This window comes from Hippocampus zosterae, chromosome 1, assembly GCF_025434085.1.
Source record: "Hippocampus zosterae strain Florida chromosome 1, ASM2543408v3, whole genome shotgun sequence".
Lineage (NCBI taxonomy): Eukaryota > Metazoa > Chordata > Actinopteri > Syngnathiformes > Syngnathidae > Hippocampus > Hippocampus zosterae.
The window spans coordinates 15,624,914-15,643,903 of record NC_067451.1 but is presented as its reverse complement, the minus strand read 5'-3'; the positions used below and the strand labels follow the sequence as shown (position 1 = coordinate 15,643,903).

General features: G+C 41.3%; 2 protein-coding genes across 3 annotated transcripts in view; one reads left to right on the top strand and one right to left on the bottom strand.

The window, feature by feature from the left end:
• The window catches only part of zdhhc9 (zinc finger DHHC-type palmitoyltransferase 9), a 28,751-nt gene extending 19,391 nt beyond the window's left edge, over positions 1-9,360 (top strand). Inside the window, exons 7-9 of the mRNA XM_052071309.1 lie at positions 4,015-4,118; positions 4,947-5,070; positions 6,223-9,360. Coding sequence (XP_051927269.1) covers positions 4,015-4,118; positions 4,947-5,070; positions 6,223-6,399 — 405 coding nt within the window. The 3' untranslated portion in view covers positions 6,400-9,360. The remainder of the gene's footprint in view (positions 1-4,014; positions 4,119-4,946; positions 5,071-6,222) is intronic.
• Positions 9,361-9,378: 18 nt separating this feature from the next.
• On the bottom strand, positions 9,379-18,977 carry sash3 (SAM and SH3 domain containing 3). 2 transcript variants are annotated; one of them, XM_052071164.1, is made up of 8 exons: positions 18,739-18,977; positions 17,232-17,327; positions 15,542-15,670; positions 13,935-14,058; positions 13,707-13,864; positions 12,944-13,156; positions 12,596-12,740; positions 9,379-11,082 (listed from the first exon to the last, which is right to left on the bottom strand). In XM_052071164.1, exons 1-8 carry the CDS (start codon positions 18,793-18,795, stop codon positions 10,829-10,831), a joined length of 1,176 nt encoding a protein of 391 aa, XP_051927124.1. In that variant the 5' UTR covers positions 18,796-18,977; the 3' UTR covers positions 9,379-10,828. The 2 variants fall into 2 exon arrangements, with proteins under 2 accessions (XP_051927124.1, XP_051927132.1); XM_052071172.1 differs by having other exon boundaries at positions 9,379-11,079.
• Between the last annotated feature and the right edge of the window lie 13 nt (positions 18,978-18,990).

Here is an 18,990-nt window from a genome sequence, read left to right as displayed (position 1 = left end):
GAGATTGCCAATAGAGCAGCTGAGTCATGTGACAAATTGGCTGCAAAGCACTTTGAAAGCTAAAAACAGCCTGGAACAGAGGCCAGACACAAACTGGCGATATAAACATCAGCGTCTTCTCCTCTTGTTGAAGTCGAACTGAACTGATGGGACAACTAAAACAGACAGCCTTCTGGATTACCACAATTAGAAAAAGCCTACGAAGAGAAAATGTGGAGAATTATTGATTGATGGAGTAGGGGTGGTACAAACAATCAATACAGCTAAGTGTGTTTTGTTTTAAATTATTGATAGACTGCAGTTAAATGTGCAAAAAAAATATATATACAGTACGTATATATTTTATGGGTCAACACATGGATCCTTTGGGTGGTGAGCTTCCAATAAAGGAGAGTAAATATGTAGTGCATTATTATTTTAGTGTTGTTTGCAGTTATGTGTTTCTAAGTGATTCATTTCACGTGAGTTAGATTTACAGTGAATGGAAAAACAAGTCTACCTCCACAGTCATGATAAAGCGTCAGGGTTTTCTGACCTAAAAAACAAAACAAAAAAAACCCCATCGTCTTACATCTCTAACATTTTCCCCACAGTTAATGACTTTTTGAGGTGGTAAATATGGACACTCTTTTTTTATTCAGAATTAACCAACATCATTCAAATCATATAAAATGAAAGTCAGCACACCCCTGCCACCATTTAAAAGACCTCCACCACAAATAAAGTTCAGTTGTTCTAGAAAGCTTTTACTGTCATTTTTTTCCCCTTTCTTAGCAGAAGCCAGAAGGGTTTTGTACGAACACTCAGTGCTATTTCAAACTGTTCATAATTCCTTCAATCTTGACTAATGCTGCAGTCCAGAAAAGTCGGATTCATCCCACTTGGGGCAGGATCTCTTCCTTAGCACGGATAGGGCACTCCATTCTTTTGATTGAGGACTATGGTCTCAGATTTGGAGGTGCTGATTTTCCACCCAAAGGGCTTAACAGTCAGCTGCGAACCGCTACAGTGAGAGTTATAGATGGCATCTTGAAGAATCCAACAATGCTATACCATCTGCAAAAGCAGAGATGCAGTACTGAGACCGCCAAACCGGGCGACCTCAACACTTCACCTGCCGCCAGAAAGTCTAGCCATAAAGGTTATGAACAGAATTGGTGACAAAGGGTAGCCTTGACAGAGTCCAACCCTCACTTGAAATGAATCTGATTTACAGAATGCAGTACGTATCAAAATCTTACACCGGTCGTACAAGGACCGAACAGCCTGTATCGGTGGGTTCGGTACCACAAAGAACTTCCTCAGGGACGTGGTCAAATGCCTCCTCCAAGTCCACAAAACACATGTAGACTGGTTGGGCGAACTCTCGTGCATCCCCGAGGACCCTGTTGATGGTGTGGCATTGCTCGACTCTTCCACGGCCAAGACACAAACTACACTGCTCCTGCTGAATCTGGACAGTCCGAGATGTTCACACGATGTTGTAGAGGCATGTCAACCAGAGTCACTGTTGACACATCAGCATTCTGGTATGAATCCGTGGTGATGTTACAGGTTCTTCAATAGAATCAACGTAAATTCAAATTTGTGTGAATAGAATCAAAGTAAAATTACATTTGTGGGCTGCGTTGATGATGAGTGAAGTTTCGAGATGGCTGAAAAGCAAGAGAGTGCACTCATTCTCTTGAAAAGATTTATTCATGCTTCCACACCTGTTTTTCGCTTTATTCTGAAAAGGGTGGCCTCAATTTTTTTTTTCACCATGACTAATGAGTAATGAAGCTGTGTAATTTGCACCTGCAGTGTGCCTGTGATGGTGCTCCAGGAGTCATAACAATTGCTGTCAGCCAAGCCCCGGTTATCCTTTTCCAGCCCAATAACAGATTCATTGATACCTGCAGGCTAAAATATCCTCTGTGTGTCCGTGCGCGCGCGTATGTGTGTGTGTCAGACTGACTATATCCATCCATCCATTTTCCAAACCGCTTGATCCTCACTAGGGTCGCGGGGAGTGCTGGAGCCTATCCCAGCCGTCTTTGGGCAGTAGGCGGGGGACACCCTGAATCAGTTGCCAGCCAATCACAGGGCACACAGAGACGAACAACCATTCACGCCCACACTCACACATAGGGACAATTTAGAGCGTCCAATCAGCCTACCTTGCATGTTTTTGGAATGTGGGAGGAAACCGGAGCACCCGGAGAAAAACCCACGCAGGCCCGGGGAGAACATGCAAACTGCACACAGGGAGGCCGGTGCTGGAATCGAACCCGGTACCTCTGCACTGTGAAGCCGACGTGCTAACCACTGGACTACCGGGCCGCCTGACTGACTATAGAAAATGTAAAAGAAAGACAAATCCTTGACTGTTAGCGTGAAGGTTATTTGTACTGCTACAAATTTCTTGAAATTCAACAAAAAGAAGACAGAGGTGATATTGTTTGGTCCCAGTGGCCCTTGTACATTCCATCCTGTAGACTTGGGCCCCCTGTCTCCTTATTTGAAATCAACGGTCTCAAACTTGGGCCTTAAACTGGACAGTGATTTCAAACTCGATCGGCAAATTGGTGCCTTTGTTAAATCCAGCTTCTTTCACCTTAGACAGCTGGCCAAAGTAAAACCTCTCCTCTCTCATGAACACTTTGAGACAGTAATTCATGCCTTTGTCACATACCGGCTGGATTACTGCAATGCCCTGTACTTTGGAGTCAGCCAGTCCTCCATTAAGCGCCTTCAGCTGGTCCAGAATGCCGCTGCTCGCCTCTTGACTGGTACTCGTAAGAGGGAGCACATAACTCCTACTCTGGCATCCCTTCACTGGCTCCCCATACATTTTAGAGTTATTTTCAAGATCCTCTTATTTGTTTTCAAATCTCTAAATAATCTCGCTCCACCTTACCTCTCTGAGCTCATCCGCCCCTACACACCTGCCCGGCGCCTCAGGTCTGTGGACCAGTCTTTGTTAGAGGTACCAAGAGCTAAACTGAGGCTCAGAGGGGATCGAGCCTTTTCTGTTGCTGGTCCCTCTCTCTGGAATGACCTCCCACTGAACATTCGGCAAGCCTCCTCGCTGCCCATCTTAAAAGCCCTCCTCAAAACTCACTTGTATTCTTTGGCGTTCAACTCAGCATGACTTAGATTTGTTCTTGATTTTACTGCTTGGTGCTTTCTACCGCCTTTATTACTGATTCGTCTTACTGTTTATTGTGTATGTTAAATGGCTCCATGTACAGCACTTTGTATGCAGCGATGGCTGTTTGAAAGTGCTCTATAAATACTGTTGACTTGACTTGACAAAGGCAACCAAAATCCAGTGCCGCCCTGATATATTAGTGATCTAACTTGCAAGTTTTTCAAGATACAAGCCATCGTTTGGCTTTGAGTTGTGAGCAAAAAATGAGATACTCTCCGATTGATGTATGTTGGCAGTGACTTCACCACAAGCAGCAGTTGGGCAGATTGTGACAAATTCTCCAAAACGAGTCTTCAAGTGGTTTGTTGGCGCTCTCACTCGAAGTCTCCCTTTTTGCTGGACAACACTGTCTCAAATGTATCAATTAATTATTAAATTGGATTGCATGTTTTGTTTTGCAAGTGTTGTAGCATTAAAGCAGGAGTCATTCAATCCTAGACGAGATTCTTTTTTGTAGGTCAAATCCTCACCCCTGGGAACGATATCTAAAAATAGAGCTCTACTTTTGAATAATTGAAAATGTTTTGAAAAGGATTTCTGAGCGTCACTAGCAAGGAGTCACAGATGGCAACTGAATGTTTTGATGAGGGTTTTTATGTCTGTATTTACATTGTCATGTCTCCCAGTTATTTTCACTTCCTGTCATGTGACTCTTGTGGTTTTACAAAGTCTCGAGGTGTGAACGGGGAGGAGGTGTTAAATTTTCTTTTCCAGCAGAACTCAGTGCTACCCAGTGATGGCATGAAGAAGGAACTGCAAAATGGTGGAGGGCTACTACTGTATTTTATTTTTTTATTTTATTTGTGTATGTGTTCTGACAGATTAAAGGATCATGGTCGGGGAAGAACCGAGTGCAGAACCCCTACAGTCATAAGAACATCTTTAAAAACTGCTGTGAGGTGCTGTGTGGGCCAGCGTACCCGAGGTATGGCTCAAGACGATGCGTACTGCCTCACATTTTTCATTTGCCGTATTAAATGGCTTTCTTATTAAGGTAATGCCTGTGGCCATGCTGGTGATATTTCAGCCTTATAGACTCAGAGGAGTGATTCATGAGCAGCTTGTCTACTGACTAATTGTCATGACATTGATTAACATGGCTTCATATTCATGTGCTTTTAAAACTGCAACTATTGGTGTTTGTCAACAGCCTTTTGCGCTGTTTGTTCGCATTAAGCTAACGATCTGCAGGGCGAAGTTATAGTTACGTTTAAAATAAACAATGTTGCATTCCCTTAGTTTTATGTTGAGTTTGACAGGAAACCGGGAGTAATAATAATAATAATAATAATAATACATTTTATTTATAAGCGCCTTTCAAGACCCAAGGACACTTTACAATAACAAAAAACACAAAACAATACTGGTTGAGCAGCGGCAGCCAAACGCGTCAGCCTTCACGCAACCCGGAACTCATTGGATCCTTATTTTTTTGTTGTTGATGAATTGCTCCATCTTGCGAAATTGCTGCTATTGTCAAGTGAGTCAAATTGAGATTACCGCCACCATACTGTGCTGAAATCTCGGATCAAAACCAACGACAGCGCATGTCTTAAAAAACTTGTAAGTTGGATCAGTTGTGTCTCACTGTATTTTGAATCAAGACATTTTTGAATGCATTTTTCTATCCTACACTGACATGCAATTCTGACAAGGAGTGAGGCATATAGCATCAGTCTCAGTTCTACATTAGGAGGCTTGGTTCTACATCAAGCTTCCATCGACTGACTGATTGCTGTGTGTTGCTCCTTAGTGTCTTGGACAGGAGGGGCCTGATGCACGAAGATTCGCCTGTTTCTGCATCGTCTGCTGCACCCTCCTCTTCCTCCTCCTCTTTATCCTTTTCCAACAACAGCAAGCCAGCGCCACCAACCACTGTGAGCATAACATACACACACACGTTTACCCTCCCCCACTGACACAGCTCCCCAAGTCAAGTGCCTGAATAGAGAATGCAACATAAAACAGAATCTAGAGCCATGATGAGAAAATTTGCGGATGAGAGAAAGAAGTGACCTGCTAATCCATTTTGCAGCATGTGCAGCAGCCATTTTGTGTCCTTTCTCATTTGCATATTCCCACTGCTATGTTTAATGAACAACTGAATTCTACCTAGAACGTCTGTTGGCTCACGAGTCATGAGAGGTCGGACCAGCTTGTTAAATTTTAGCAGCATTTTGGAGAAAAAGTAATGCAGTGCAATTAGTTCAAATTTGACCTACAGTAACTCCTAACTTTTAAATCAAATTTAACACATAACACTCCCATGTTGCATTTCGAGGCTGATCCACACGGGAAAAACTAATCACTTGAAATTTCACTGTGATTAAACATAATGTAATGCATACGTTTTGTTTGATTTCCGACAAAATTCTTATACTACACATTGAGCAAGTGTACTGTCGGCGAGTCAATCAAGATTCATCAAAGGATGAGATGATTCCTATCAATTCGAAGTGAGAAACAAATGCCTTTTTTCCTGTCTTTGCGCAAATGATCTCACTCAAAAACCCATCAGAGGTCTACAAATCTGTCACATGATTTTAATGATAAAATCTTTTCACTGAAAGTATCTCACACATTTAGTTGAATCGGTACATTTCAAGGCCCTAACCAAATGCGAAAGTACCACAGGAACGAAAATCAAGGAAGTACCATCATGAAAAAAGCATTGGGCCCCTTCTTTTCTTCAGTTTCATGTTCATTTTAAAGCCTGTTACCACAAAAGGTGTATCATGTGGGGAAAATGGCCAGCTCTAAACGGCAACATTAAATTAAACTCTTGTGACCTATTTTTGTTGTCATCATTATATACAGTATATAATGAACAAGAAACCAAAGAAACAAGGATGGGCTCATTTTTTCCATGACTGTATGTTGACGTGATGCATCTCGACTGAGAGACTTTGTATGTGGAGGAGGAGCTGAATTTAGCCTGGCTTTTCGAAGCTATGTGCATGTACACCTACACTTCAGTCATTTAAGGGGTCATGTTGCGGCAATGATGACTTGATGTCTTCTGCTTCCAGAAAACCACGGCGCCACTCATCCCAAATGAGCACACACCCGATGATGCCAAGGCGAGCATCGGCGTCTCGGCAGAGCAGAGCTGCTCCTCTGAAGATCTCCCTCCTTCCTTCATTCCGCCTTTGGCTTCCCCCGAGACAGACGCTGAGGCCTCCGTCACCAAGGACAATAGCCACTAACTGCGTTCCTCTGAGTCCTGTACGGTCAGGAACTCTCATCGCACTGCGCTGGTGACTCATCTTCTCTCCTTCCCCCGTGTGAGTGACGTATCCTCCTTTCGGGAGAGGAGTGATTTAATGGAACGTCAGTATCTTCCCATCTGCTGAACACTTGGCTTGGCAAGTGTCTCTGAGGGAGCAAAGAAAATGTGTGCATGACAAACCGAAGAAAGGAGCTCCGATCGGATGATTCTTCTTCCAAACCTTGTATTAATTTTAAATCTGAGCAGCCAATATACACCAACCAAGCGGCCGGCAAAGACATTCTCGCTCCTCTTCACTTGTAAATTATCATTCAGTAAAGTCCCCTTTTTCCGTTGTGCACACATTACTTGCTCTATGCAAATCGACAAGGCTGGACGAGTGGTGTTTGTGTGTAGCTGACATACTTTATTGGCTCCGTACAGGCAAGTTAAACATCTACCTTGTGTTCTGTGAACTGCTGCATTCAGTACTGTTACTATAGCAATGGAAACACCTGACCGTCCTTCCTTCCTTCTTTCCCTTTTTATATACATAATTGTTCAAGTCGTGTATAATATTCTATGACACTTGCTTCACTCACACAAAATATGTTCACCTGGAGACATCCCACCATTTCTGTGTGTGCGCATACATGCGTGTGTGTCTCCGCGCGTGTGCGTGCGTGTCTGCATGTGTATGTAGGCGTGTGTGGCTTTTGATGCTCTTAGACCCTGGTAGCAATTGTGCCTTATCATGAACGCAACAGACGTCTGACAACAAAGACACCCCTGAGTTAAATCCGAAATGCCAACATTAAAACTTTAGAAGGCATACATGCATACTCGCAAAAAGTTAGTGATACACTGGGACTTTGAGATACGAGTGACCTGACGAAAGAGTTTTTTGAGTTACAAACCGTCATTCAGCTGATTTGCTGTACTGCCTGCTGGTGGCTAAGGCAAGTACATCCGATATGGTGGCACAGTGAAGTTAATTGCAACATTCTCTTGAATTGGGTTTTTAACTTGTTTTTTTTTTGTTTTTCCAAAAGTGCAATTTTATAGACATCTATTTTCCCGTATTAAGACCCACAAATAAAATGTGTCTGTTTTTGAGGGGTCTGTAATAACGGATTAACAGTATTTCCATTGATCTCATCAGCGAAAGATGGTTTGAGAGATGAATGTTTTGAATTATGAGCATAGTTATGGAAAGAATTAGACTTGTATCTCAAAGCACCGCTGTATTCAGCTTTTGGGTTGAATTTCAGAAGTAAACAAGAAATGCAAAATTCACTAGGAAGTACACTTCTCTGTCTTTCTGCGAGTCTTGTAGTCGCGCTCCCTCTTTGTTGCAACTTGCTGATTATACTCTGACTGTCTTTAGATCAGAGGCCGCTTGTCTCAAGGTGTCAAAATGTGAATGGTATGATGAAGAGGAGTTAGTACCAATTGAAAACAAGAAGTTTCTTGGTCCAGCACGAATAACAAATTGTGCAAAAAATTACTGAAACAATGAACAGCTTTATATGTACATCCACCAGTTTCCAAAGGTCGAATTAAGTTCACCTGGAAAGGTTTTGTTGCATTTTTCATTGACCCTGAAATTTCCTCCAAAGCAGAATATCCATAACTTTTTGTGTACATTAGGTTGAATATTTATTTACTTTCGTGCTGAGAGGCACATGAAGATTAAGACTTGCGTCCTCCAAGTGACAACCACTGTTAGCTTAGCATACATTTCGGCTAAAGAACACGCTTAAATCTGCCAAAGACTTTAAATGATTTGCTCTAAGTCAACTGCAACCTTGATATGCTGTAAAATTGACACGTCGACTCATCGGTTCTTCTTTCTTTGCTCCTCACACATTCTATAGTGTGAGGAGCAAAGAAAGAAGAAAGAAAACCAAATGACATTAGGTATTATCGTGCGCTAGTCTTGCTTGTCCTTGAAGGTTTCGGGGGAAAGAGTTCAATTTTGCGACTTGTAATGAGGAGTGCTAACTGTTAATTTGGATCATAATAAAAAGCAAAAAATAAAAATACAGCGACAAGCAAAGCCATTGTTGAATTGTACATATGTGGATGTAGTGAAAAAGGCAAAAGCGTTTGACTTTTTTTCAAGTGTTCCCGAGTCCTGCCGTAAACCTATAAATCACACTCGAAACCAATCATCTCCCAGAAAAAAAGGCAGCTCAGTTTAACGCCTTTTCATTTGCATCATTCTAGTGGAGGTTAGCCTCGTGGCTGCTTTAAATGCAGGAAATAAAAAAACGAAAGTAGGCGAGGGAGGGTATGTGAGAGATGAGACTCGAGTCACAGGAGGGAAAAAAAAGTCGAGCTGATTTTTGGTGTTGAAAATGTTAGCAAGTTTGTGATTGTGTACTCTTGTGTCATATGCGTGAGAGAGTGTTAGTCTACTATACGTGTGTAAAAGTGCTAATTATTGGACGCTGCCAACAGATGGGGTCAAAAGTGACCATTTCTCGTGTAGTAGTCATGTCAGTTGATTTTTATTAGAGCCAAAAAGGAGAATGAATTGCAAATTTGAGACGTTTTGTCATTTCTGGCAGCTGTTTTTCTTTGTGATGTGGAAACTTTAAGAATGGATGATGGATGTTGGAACCTTTTCATGAACCCGAAATGTTTTTTTTTCTCTTGGGTGACAAAAAAAGTAATTTGGAAATGGGTGAATGTATGCACCTTATATTTATCACAATATCTAAGCTGATGATTTCTTTTCAGTTGTATGATTTTTGTTTGGTTTTGTTTTGTTGATATATTTGCCATGATCAGACCAGAATGCTCGGATATACAATATATTGATGACATCAGTACTCGTTATTTATGCCCACTTTGTTTGGTCTTAACACTGTGATTCTCTGTATTTTATTCCAGTTACTCCACTTCTTTTTACATCATCAATATGTCGGTTAAATAAACCATATTGTATTAATAATGTCTTTAGCAGTGGACATTTTGAAACTCAACTGAACTTTATTCATAAAGCACATCAAGAAAAAGCCACAGAACAGAGTGCTGTACACATACAAAAATTAACCTGAAGCTATCAAACATTTTGAACATAAAACAATTGAAACAAGAATACAAGTGAAAAATAGCGATCCACTAAACCTGGCGCAGAGTGTCAAAGTTGAATGCCAAAGGTTAACTAGATAATTTGGGTTGGAAATTAGAGATGGACGTTATAGTTCTTTCAGGGCCGATACCGAAACTGATTCTTAGTGGCCAAGGAGGCCGAATACCAATATTTTGAGCCAATATGTATTTTTCATATATATATATTGTGTGTGTGTATGTTATTAAGAATCAGACTGGCTGTCCTTAAAGGTACTCTTAAAGTGTAGTCTTTTGAGTAGTACTTACAGCTAAAACTATTTTAAGCATACGTTTATTCGTTTTTGTTTTGCTTTGTTTTGTTTTGTTTTTTTACACAACCCACCCAGGTTCGTACTTAGACCTGTAGCAACGCTCTTAACAACAAAAATGCTTTTGCTTGTCAATCTCTGGCAAGCGATGTCATCTACACAGTGCTGAGTTGCCAGTCAGCCATTGTAATGCACTGTTGATAGCACTGTTCACATTCAGGCAAACCGTTGTTTGAGTGGCCAAAAGAAAGAAAAGAATAAGGCACGTAAATGGATCGGAAAATTGGAACAATTTAGTTTCGATGAGCATTCTTTGTTCCAAGACTTATGTTTTTTTTACCGGATTTTCAAAAAAGGTAGTTTTGATTATCAATGAAAAACTATGGCTGTTGTTTATGAAAACATTCGAGTAATTGTAAATGGACATGGATGTAATTCTGTACGAAAACATTCAAACTATATGAGCGCCTGGATGCAATCCTCCGTAATGGTTTACAACTGACAATGCTGCCAATATAATGTACAGCGTGGCCTACAATGCAACAAAATTACCTTAGCAATGACAATGTAGGACACCAACCCACTATAACGTGCACTCTCAGTGCATTGAATACATGGCCCAAGTAGGTTATCCCATCGTGCGCATTTTACAGCATGGCGTATCATCGAACTGCAAACAATAATGCTAGGCTGATAAATGCAGCCAATGTTGCGTACCGTTCTTACAATCTCTCAGGGTCTCGTCTCCACTCCATGTGCACAACATTTTCCGCATCCTGAGCATCTAGCTCGTATATGTATTGTCCAACATACATCTTGCCAACAACCTCCTCTTCATCCAACACTTCAAACACCTGGATCCCCTTTCTTGTTTCCACACTTTCTAGGAAACAATCCAAGCAGATTTACAAAAGTGCAGCAGACTTTGACGGTGCGATGATTGTGTTTATGTCACAACACAACGCCCCCTCACTGCTACTGTCCAAAAAAAACTTCAGGACCACGATGGCAACATTTACATGATTCGATTTGGAGTCTTCAATATGCTTCTTGCACACTCAGTTCTTGCAGGTATTGTTGGACATCATCGATCGCCTTTTGTTCATCAATCACTGTCTCCTTGCTGCTTTCTGACCGGTTATCCTGAGGCTCCCTTTCCGGTTGAGCCTCCTCAGGCTTCACATCCAGCTGCTCCGAGCTGTCAAAACAGCCCGAATCCCTCGGTTCCTTTGGTCTTGTCTCCACCTCCTCCTCTTCCTCATCCTCCTCCTGCGGATTGGATTCATCCTCGGCTGCCAAATCATCGATATGTTTAGTACAGGAGATCGAAACGTGTGTGTGTGTGTGTGTGTGTGTGTGTGTGTGTGTGTGTTCTTAAAAAGAAAATTAACAATTAATTAGCGGCACATAAAAAAAAACTTTTTCCCGACTGTTTAACTGTATTGTTAAAACTTTTTTGTTCTAATATTACGACTTTATCATAACGTTTTCATATTTTTCTGGTAATATGAGGACATTAAGACTTTTCTGGTAACTTTACAAGTCTATTTTGATAATACAACATTTTATCTTGTTGGAGATTTGTTATTTTATGTGTTGTAAACTGTTCTGGGAAATGGTGGCTTTTTTCTGGCAATATTACAACATGCTGGATTTGATCAATCTTTGCAGCTTTTTACATTTTTTTTTTTTAGCGGGTAGCAAAGAGTTGCTGCAATTCATTTCATTTCACAGCTACCGCAGAGTGAGTGCGGAGGAAATGAAAAAGTGCGTGGAAGAAAGATGAGCTCGAATGTCAAGATGTCTTACAAAAGATTGAACACGAGAGTGAGTGTAAGGCTGCATAAGAGAGCAGTCAAAGGTTTGTCGTTACGTGGCTGGTGGCATAAAAGATTCCCTACAGGCACACTTCCTGTGTCAGAGGGACTACGAGATGACTTTCTGACTGACAAAGCAAACTTTCTTAAAGATATGATGGAAAATTGACTTTTAATATCTTGAAAATCCCTGTCAAATGAAAACAAATTTGTCATGTAAATTTTCACACACCAGAGAGAAGAGAAGAATTGCCAAGGAAATAAAATGAGGCTTCAAAATCATTAAATTAGCCATTTGTGACTTTGTGAAAGCATGTCATTCATTTGCAGTCAATACACATCTCTTGCTTTGGAGGGAGTCTCTGAGTCATCAATAACAATCCTAAAAAGGCACTGGATTTGTTGCCCGTGGCTTTTTGGAAAAATAGTTGCGAGTGGGGATGAGAAGTTGCTAAATATGAGGAAGGAAGTCAGCAATATTGAGTATAGCTGCTGGCTTTGTCGCAATGCCATTGCTTTGTGCACAGGCGTGACCCTCAAAATGTGCACCAAATCCAGTAGACACTTAAACAGCTTCTTCCCTCTAGCCATTAACTCCTTAAACAGTCACTGACGTAGTCACTCTTCTTGTACTACAAAATGGTACTACAAAACTACTGGTTACTCTAAAATGGTTCAATGATTTTGTTGTTTCCGATGATACTAATGCAGCGTGTTATACCGGAGACAAATTCCTTGTGTGTTCTACATACTTGGCCAATAAAGATGATTCTGATTATGATTCTGATGCGGTGAGTTGAACAAGAGTGGGAAGGAAAAATATGTGCTCCAACTCTATCATTTGTGAATTTTGACTGATTTAATAATGATAATGATAGATGTCGTAAAGTAACTGATTCAAGATTGAGAAAAATGTGCATAAATCTCAATTGTAATCTTGGTTGAACTAGTTGAAGAGAGAGGCATTAAGGAGGAGTACAAAACTTACGGTCTCGGAGCAGGTCGGCAATGCTCAGGATCTTGGCGCGTTGATCCGGGTCAGTGATGTTCAGCTCATTGAGGTGAGACTCCCTCAAACCCATGAAGTCTTCCAGGTTCTGAAAACCATGCATGGACAGCAAGAAAGACAAGTCCTGGAAAAGGGATGGAGGTCATTTGTCATATGAGCCCTTGAAAATCTACTTGTTTCACAAACCGTTCGTTTTAGAACGGAATCAGATGGAGACCGTATGTCGTTTTGAACGACTAGCTTGTGGCTTGTGACTGTGATCTATTAGTAGGCCTATCGATTGTACCATGAATGGATAAAAGCAAAACTAGTAAGAAGAGGTCGCACCATTAACCCAATGCAGTCCAGCACCTCCTCCAGGGTGGATGGTTTGGACTTGTTTCTGTTGGTCTTGCTGTCACAACGTCTTCGTCTGACAGGGGGGCTCTCGTCGGGCAGGAGATTGATGTATATGAACTTAAAGGAGCCCACCTTGTGGTGGAGTTTTCCTGTCCAGGTGCCCACGGGAGGCTTCTCGATAATGTGGATAATATCTCCTTTCTGGAGGAGGAAGGAAGCACAATCTTGAGATGTAATCTTACCTATGCACCTTATTCCTAGGCCCCCATGAGTCTTTCCGTGATATATGGCCGCGACTTCTGGTATAGCAAAACTGGCGTTTTGTTTCCATGTCAACTGTCCGAGTCCACTTTCCATGACAGTTACGGACTTTAACAAGCCCTCTTCCGGCTAATGTAGCGGGGTAGGAGGGTAACAACAAAAGGGCCCAGCGATAAGCTACACTGACGTATTTAACAACTTTCTGTACTCTCTAGCTTCAGACGTGAAGCAGTGAGCGTCTTAACAGCTCCGAGACGTATCCGTACCGACACACTTTAAAGTTTGTCACATTTTGTTGAAAGATGTTAGACACATTCTTATATTGAATTTAAATCCTTGTTGCATTATTGATTGTTGCTGCTCATTCCTTCATCAAGGTAACTACAAATGGTATCCCACTTTTGGGATGCAAAAACAATTGTCCTGACAGTTTTTCTGGTTGTCAACATCAAGAGAATGATTTCAGAATGATGTCATCCGGTAGACTCACTTGAAGTTTCAGGGACTCCACATCATAGGGACTGGGGGTGAAGTCGGTGTGCACCACGGCGCGGCCACAGAAGGGTCCGTCGAAGGAGACGGCATTCTCCTCCAGTTTCATGCTGTCCCTCTGACAATAACCGCTGTCCAGACTCTGTCTGTCACTATCTGAAGAGGAAGGGCACGTATGGACCAGAATACTTGACGACAAAGAAGGTCAATGTTGAAGTAGTCTTACTGCCAGAAAAAGGACAGGTGATAGGACTGGAAGCCGTCTCTTCTGAGCCTGTGGAGGACGTTGACATCCTTTGGCCTCCCCACTTAGGGGACACGAGTTCCTCACTGCTCTCACCTTGAAGAGGCTAAGACCAACATGGTGTCAAGTTTGTTATTAGTACTGTATTATTATTTACAGTTAGCTGCTTTAAACCTGTTGGTATAAAATAATATTAACTCATTCAATGACTTCAAGGGTTGTTGAAGTCAGGCACACCTGTGACCCTTGTGGCGGGTGTGTGTGTGTGTGCGCGTGTGCGTGTGTGTGTGTGTGTGTGTGTGCGTGCGTGCGCACATTTGTGTGTGTGTGTCTGTATATATCAAATTATGTTGCAGCTGTAAATGGAGAAAAATAGGACTCTGTCTACCACGACTGTAAGTGACACAGGAAGAGGTGGTAATATGAGTCCTTTTTTTGTCATTTTAAAATGTTATTATTATTATTAACAACTCTAACATATTTAAGCATTTCACTAAGATTTTACATGTACAGTTTACTGACATTGACATTCTTGGTTTTGGATCATGATGTTTTGAAAATATGTAAAAAAAAATCTAATAATCCATGTTATTGGAATTATCATATGCAGATTTCATTCATTCATTCATTCATCTTCCGAGCCGCTTGATCCTCACTAGGGTCGCGGGGGGTGCTGGAGCCTATCCCAGCTGTCTTCGGGCAGTAGGCGGGGGACACCCTGAATCGGTTGCCAGCCAATCGCAGGGCACACAGAGACGAACAACCAACCACGCTCACACTCACACCTAGGGACAATGTAGAGTGTTCAATCAGCCTGCCACGCATGTTTTTGGAATGTGGGAGGAAACCGGAGCACCCGGAGAAAACCCACGCAAGCCCGGGGAGAACATGCAAACTCCACACAGGGAGGCCGGAGCTGGAATCGAACCTGGTACCTCTGCACTGTGAAGCCGACGTGCTAACCACTGGGCTACCGGGCCGCCCATATGCAGATTTATATTTCATCATTGTATTTATAGTTTTTGTTAAATTGTATTACACTCACTTCCATCTAATTATTAAGTTCAAATTATAAGCGGGGGACACCCTGAATCGGTTGCCAGCCAATCGCAAGACACACAGAGACAAACAACTATTCGCACTTCCACTCACACCCAGGGACAATTTAGAGTGTTCAATCAGCCTGCCACATGTTTTTGGAATGTGGGAGGAAACCGGTGTACCCGGAGAAAACCCACCCAGGCCCAGGGAGAACATGCAAACTCCACACACATAGCTGGAATTGAACCTCTGCACTGTGAAGTCGACGTGCTAACCATTGGACGCCCACACCGTTTACTAGTGGTACTTTTATAATTATAATTACAATCGACATATTGTTAATTTCATGCAACCACTTTTAAATATAATTGACTTTTGCAATTTGTTTTTCAAAGTGAAATTCATGCATGCAGTAGATGTATTTGACCACCAGACAGAGACATTACCCAAGTATGCCATTTGGGTAATGTGTGACTCCTTTCACCTGCAATAGATTGTAGTGACACAAAGTGCATTATTAAGTGTACAGTGTTTCGAATCATATTTACCCCCTCCTCAGCTAGAACCTTTTGCACCATCTTGGAGTTCTTGCTGGTTATCGTGCGGGAGATGACGTAACGCCACTTCTTGCCAAGTTTGCCGCTGCTTTTCCCTCCCTCCGTGACGCTCCCTTCCACCTGTGAAGGGTGCACAATTGTTTCACTGTTTCTATCCCCCTCCCCACATTGCAACACCATATCCACAGCTGATCGGGACGATGATGACATTTGTTTGATTCAGAATCGTGAATGTTGATTGCAACCTAATCTATTTTTCCCATAAGGCAAAATAAGCCACTGACAACTACAGTGGGTGCTATAACTCATATTTTGTGAGATAAAATCTGAAGAATTGGCAGTATACAGCATTGATGATTTATTTCATAGTCATTGCTTCTTCTGGTGACTTGTTTTTAGAGGTTTTGTGTTTTTCATCAGATGATGGCATATTAGACTTGAAACACACTGGATATTTATGTTGAATCACATTGCTTGCGCTCACTTTTATCCACAACAGAGGGACTGTTGTCATATGCAGTTTCACATGATGGAACAAAGTCAGTATCATCTAAATACTCAAAAACAAAAAATAAACTGGGATTAAAAAAAAGGTTTTGCACAGTCGTACTTTAACTTCCTGAAATACTTTTCGAGACTGATCGATCTCTGAACCTCATTATCTGAGATGTTTTTGCCTGGTTTCATGGGAGCGACCATCTTGGAAATGGGAGTTGGCCCAGTATTAATCTGATGAATCAGGAAAAGTGCTGAGTGCACTGAAGGAACAATAAACGGCTTCTCGACTGTATATAAAACTAGATCTAAAACTTGATTTACAGTCGATTATTACTCAGCTGACCTGAAATTACTTTTCTGTTTCAATTATGCACTTACCATAACAAAACAAAAATAGAGTTAGCCCACTGTAGTAATCAGTGGCTCAAAATGGTTTATTTGCACTCACAAAACGCACGACCGAGAGCGAGCATAGTGAATGAAATGTCTGTGGACTGTTTGTCAGACAGACTGTTGCGTCTCTCTGCTTGACTGCCTGTCGACATGCAAAGGACATCCTGTCTGCACGTTATGCTCAGAAGCACAAAAGACATAAATATTTAAATTGACTTCCAATGAACTGCGGTGTGCGGAATCAGGAAGTTCTGCACTTCTGCAACACTTGTTTATGACCTGCAATTAGGGTACAATGACATGTTTAGAGAAACGCCAATCGTTCCACTTTTCACTCAAGCACTGATGAAATGCATACTTCACTGTAAGTGCATCTGCGAAATCCACAATATCATATGATAAAAAAATGCTAGTGAAATATATGTGATAACCAAGATCTTGAGCATTTTTGAAGACATATTAATATATGTTTATTTATAATATTTTTTATTTATAATTACATGAATTTTAAATAACATAATTTGAAAAATAAGAATATTGCTTTATTAACATAACATCTGACATAGTTTACCTTCTTCCATTATTCAAATATGGCCCTTGAACATAAAGGTTTGCCCTTTCACTACCGTCCTGTTTTTAATGATGCACGACAACAGTATGATCAAATCTTCCTTTTGGAAAATCCTCACTTCATAAAAACTAAAAACAACAACAACTGAAACCAAACAAAGAAAAACCCAATCATGTTATCTCCCCCCTTCCTTTCCGATTGGGTGACAGGCCGACTCACACTCTCATCGAGGACAAACTCCTTGTCCGGCGTGACAGGTGAGGTCACTTTGGGCTTCATGAAGTCCTTGAAGCTGCTTGACCTCTGCAGAGTGAGCTGCAAAAACATTTTTCTTAAACCTGCATCACCAATTACTGTAATCAATAGGAACACCATCAGAAAAGATTAAAGTCACACAGAGGCACGTATGCACACAAACGCACGTACACATTTCATAATCTCCACAAATGTGTGAAGACATGACTTGAATGTGACTTTTTCTTATCTACCGTACTTTTTCCGGTTAAAGAGTTCGAAAATATCCACTTTGACCGCAATATGGAGGGACCACAAAATAGTTTAACACACTTTATGCACATTTAAACTTAAAACACTTTTAAAGAAATGGTAAATGTATTTGAGCACAAAATTTCGAAGCAGAAAATTGATAGAAAACATGATGTATGCCTGTTATATACATGTGGCTTTAAGATGTTTGGCCTGATAGGCTGGCGTGTGACATCTACAATTCTGAGTGTCTCGGTGTGAGATGAAGTTGACAGCGATTCCTAGGCACGAGTATGCCATTTATGGGGTTTATATTACTCCCGGTGTTCAATAAATGGCTCAAAGGTATGTTGGCAAATCTGGCTCTCCTTTCCCATTTGGGAGGGCATTACAGTAAGTACCATTGCACTTTGAGATATAAGAACTTTATGGTGGTAGTGAACCTGATTCGAGAGAATTACATGTCAGGTATTTAACACAACCACATGGCTTTCGCCGCAAAATACAAATATTTCAAAACACCATGGACATGTTAACGGTTAGCATCAATAGCCTTTAGGAACAAAGACGAATATTACAGTACAGCATCTCACTGACTCACTTAACATTACAGTTGTGGAAGAAGAAGGACAAGCAGGAGTGCAATTCATCTTTGCTTGCATACGAATGACGGTATGACACAATGGTGGCAAAGGTGGGCACACCAGAAGGTGCAGCACAATAAATTGCACATGATCATGATGTGGTAACAAAAAAATAATAATAATTTGGGAAAATCCCATGATGTGGTCCCAGGAGTGTTCTTTAAATAATGCAAAAATAAGAATGACTACATTATTATGGAGTTCCGCAGTGACGAGGGGGCTACCAGAAGCATTGTTGAAAGGTGTTTTTTTTTTGTTGTTTTGTTTTCATAACTTTGTAACGAAAACTACTTCTGCAGCCATGATTCACTCTACCAGAATAGAGGAACTACGTCAAGCAGTTAGATTGTGTGTGTGTGTGTGTGTGTGTGTGTGTGTGCGTGTGTGTGTGTGTGTGTTAACCACAAAGTTTGCTCTAATGTGCAGATTTCCTTGGGCGATAAAAAGTCTTTAAAAATCCTCTATATGTTTAAACATCAAATGTAATGTACAGTTTATTACAAGTATATTTATGTATTTAGGTAATAAAAAAAACACTTCTGCTTATGCTTCCCGTCACATTGAAACGTACTAGAACAATGAAAAGACTTCCTCACCTTTTTCTTCTGCACCTGCTCCTTCTCCGAAGCGTTGGAAGGCTTTCGCCTCAACATTTCGTTGTCGTCGGCGTGTAGGCGACTTGGAAGAAAAGTTGGGTGAAGATTTCTGTTCTTGTCTCTGGGTTGAGAGGACAAATGTGAAAATGGATGAGACAGAGGAGCTGCACGCCCCCGCTACTGAAACAAGAGCACGCACTAAGGGGAAGTCACATAAATGCATGGCAACAAACCCACTACTGCACATTTCAC

What these genes read in the sequence shown, in the direction of transcription:
- sash3 (XM_052071164.1), bottom strand. Translation starts at nt 18,795, where the DNA reads ATGTTGAGGCGAAAGCCTTCCAACGCTTCGGAGAAGGAGCAGGTGCAG. An exon ending in TGGAGTCCCTGAAACTTCAA is followed by an intron (nt 13,157 to 13,706) that starts GTGAGTCTACCG and finishes TTCCTCCTCCAG; the next exon opens with AAAGGAGATATTATCCACAT. An exon ending in TGCCGACCTGCTCCGAGACC is followed by an intron (nt 11,083 to 12,595) that starts GTAAGTTTTGTA and finishes ATGATTTGGCAG; the next exon opens with CCGAGGATGAATCCAATCCG.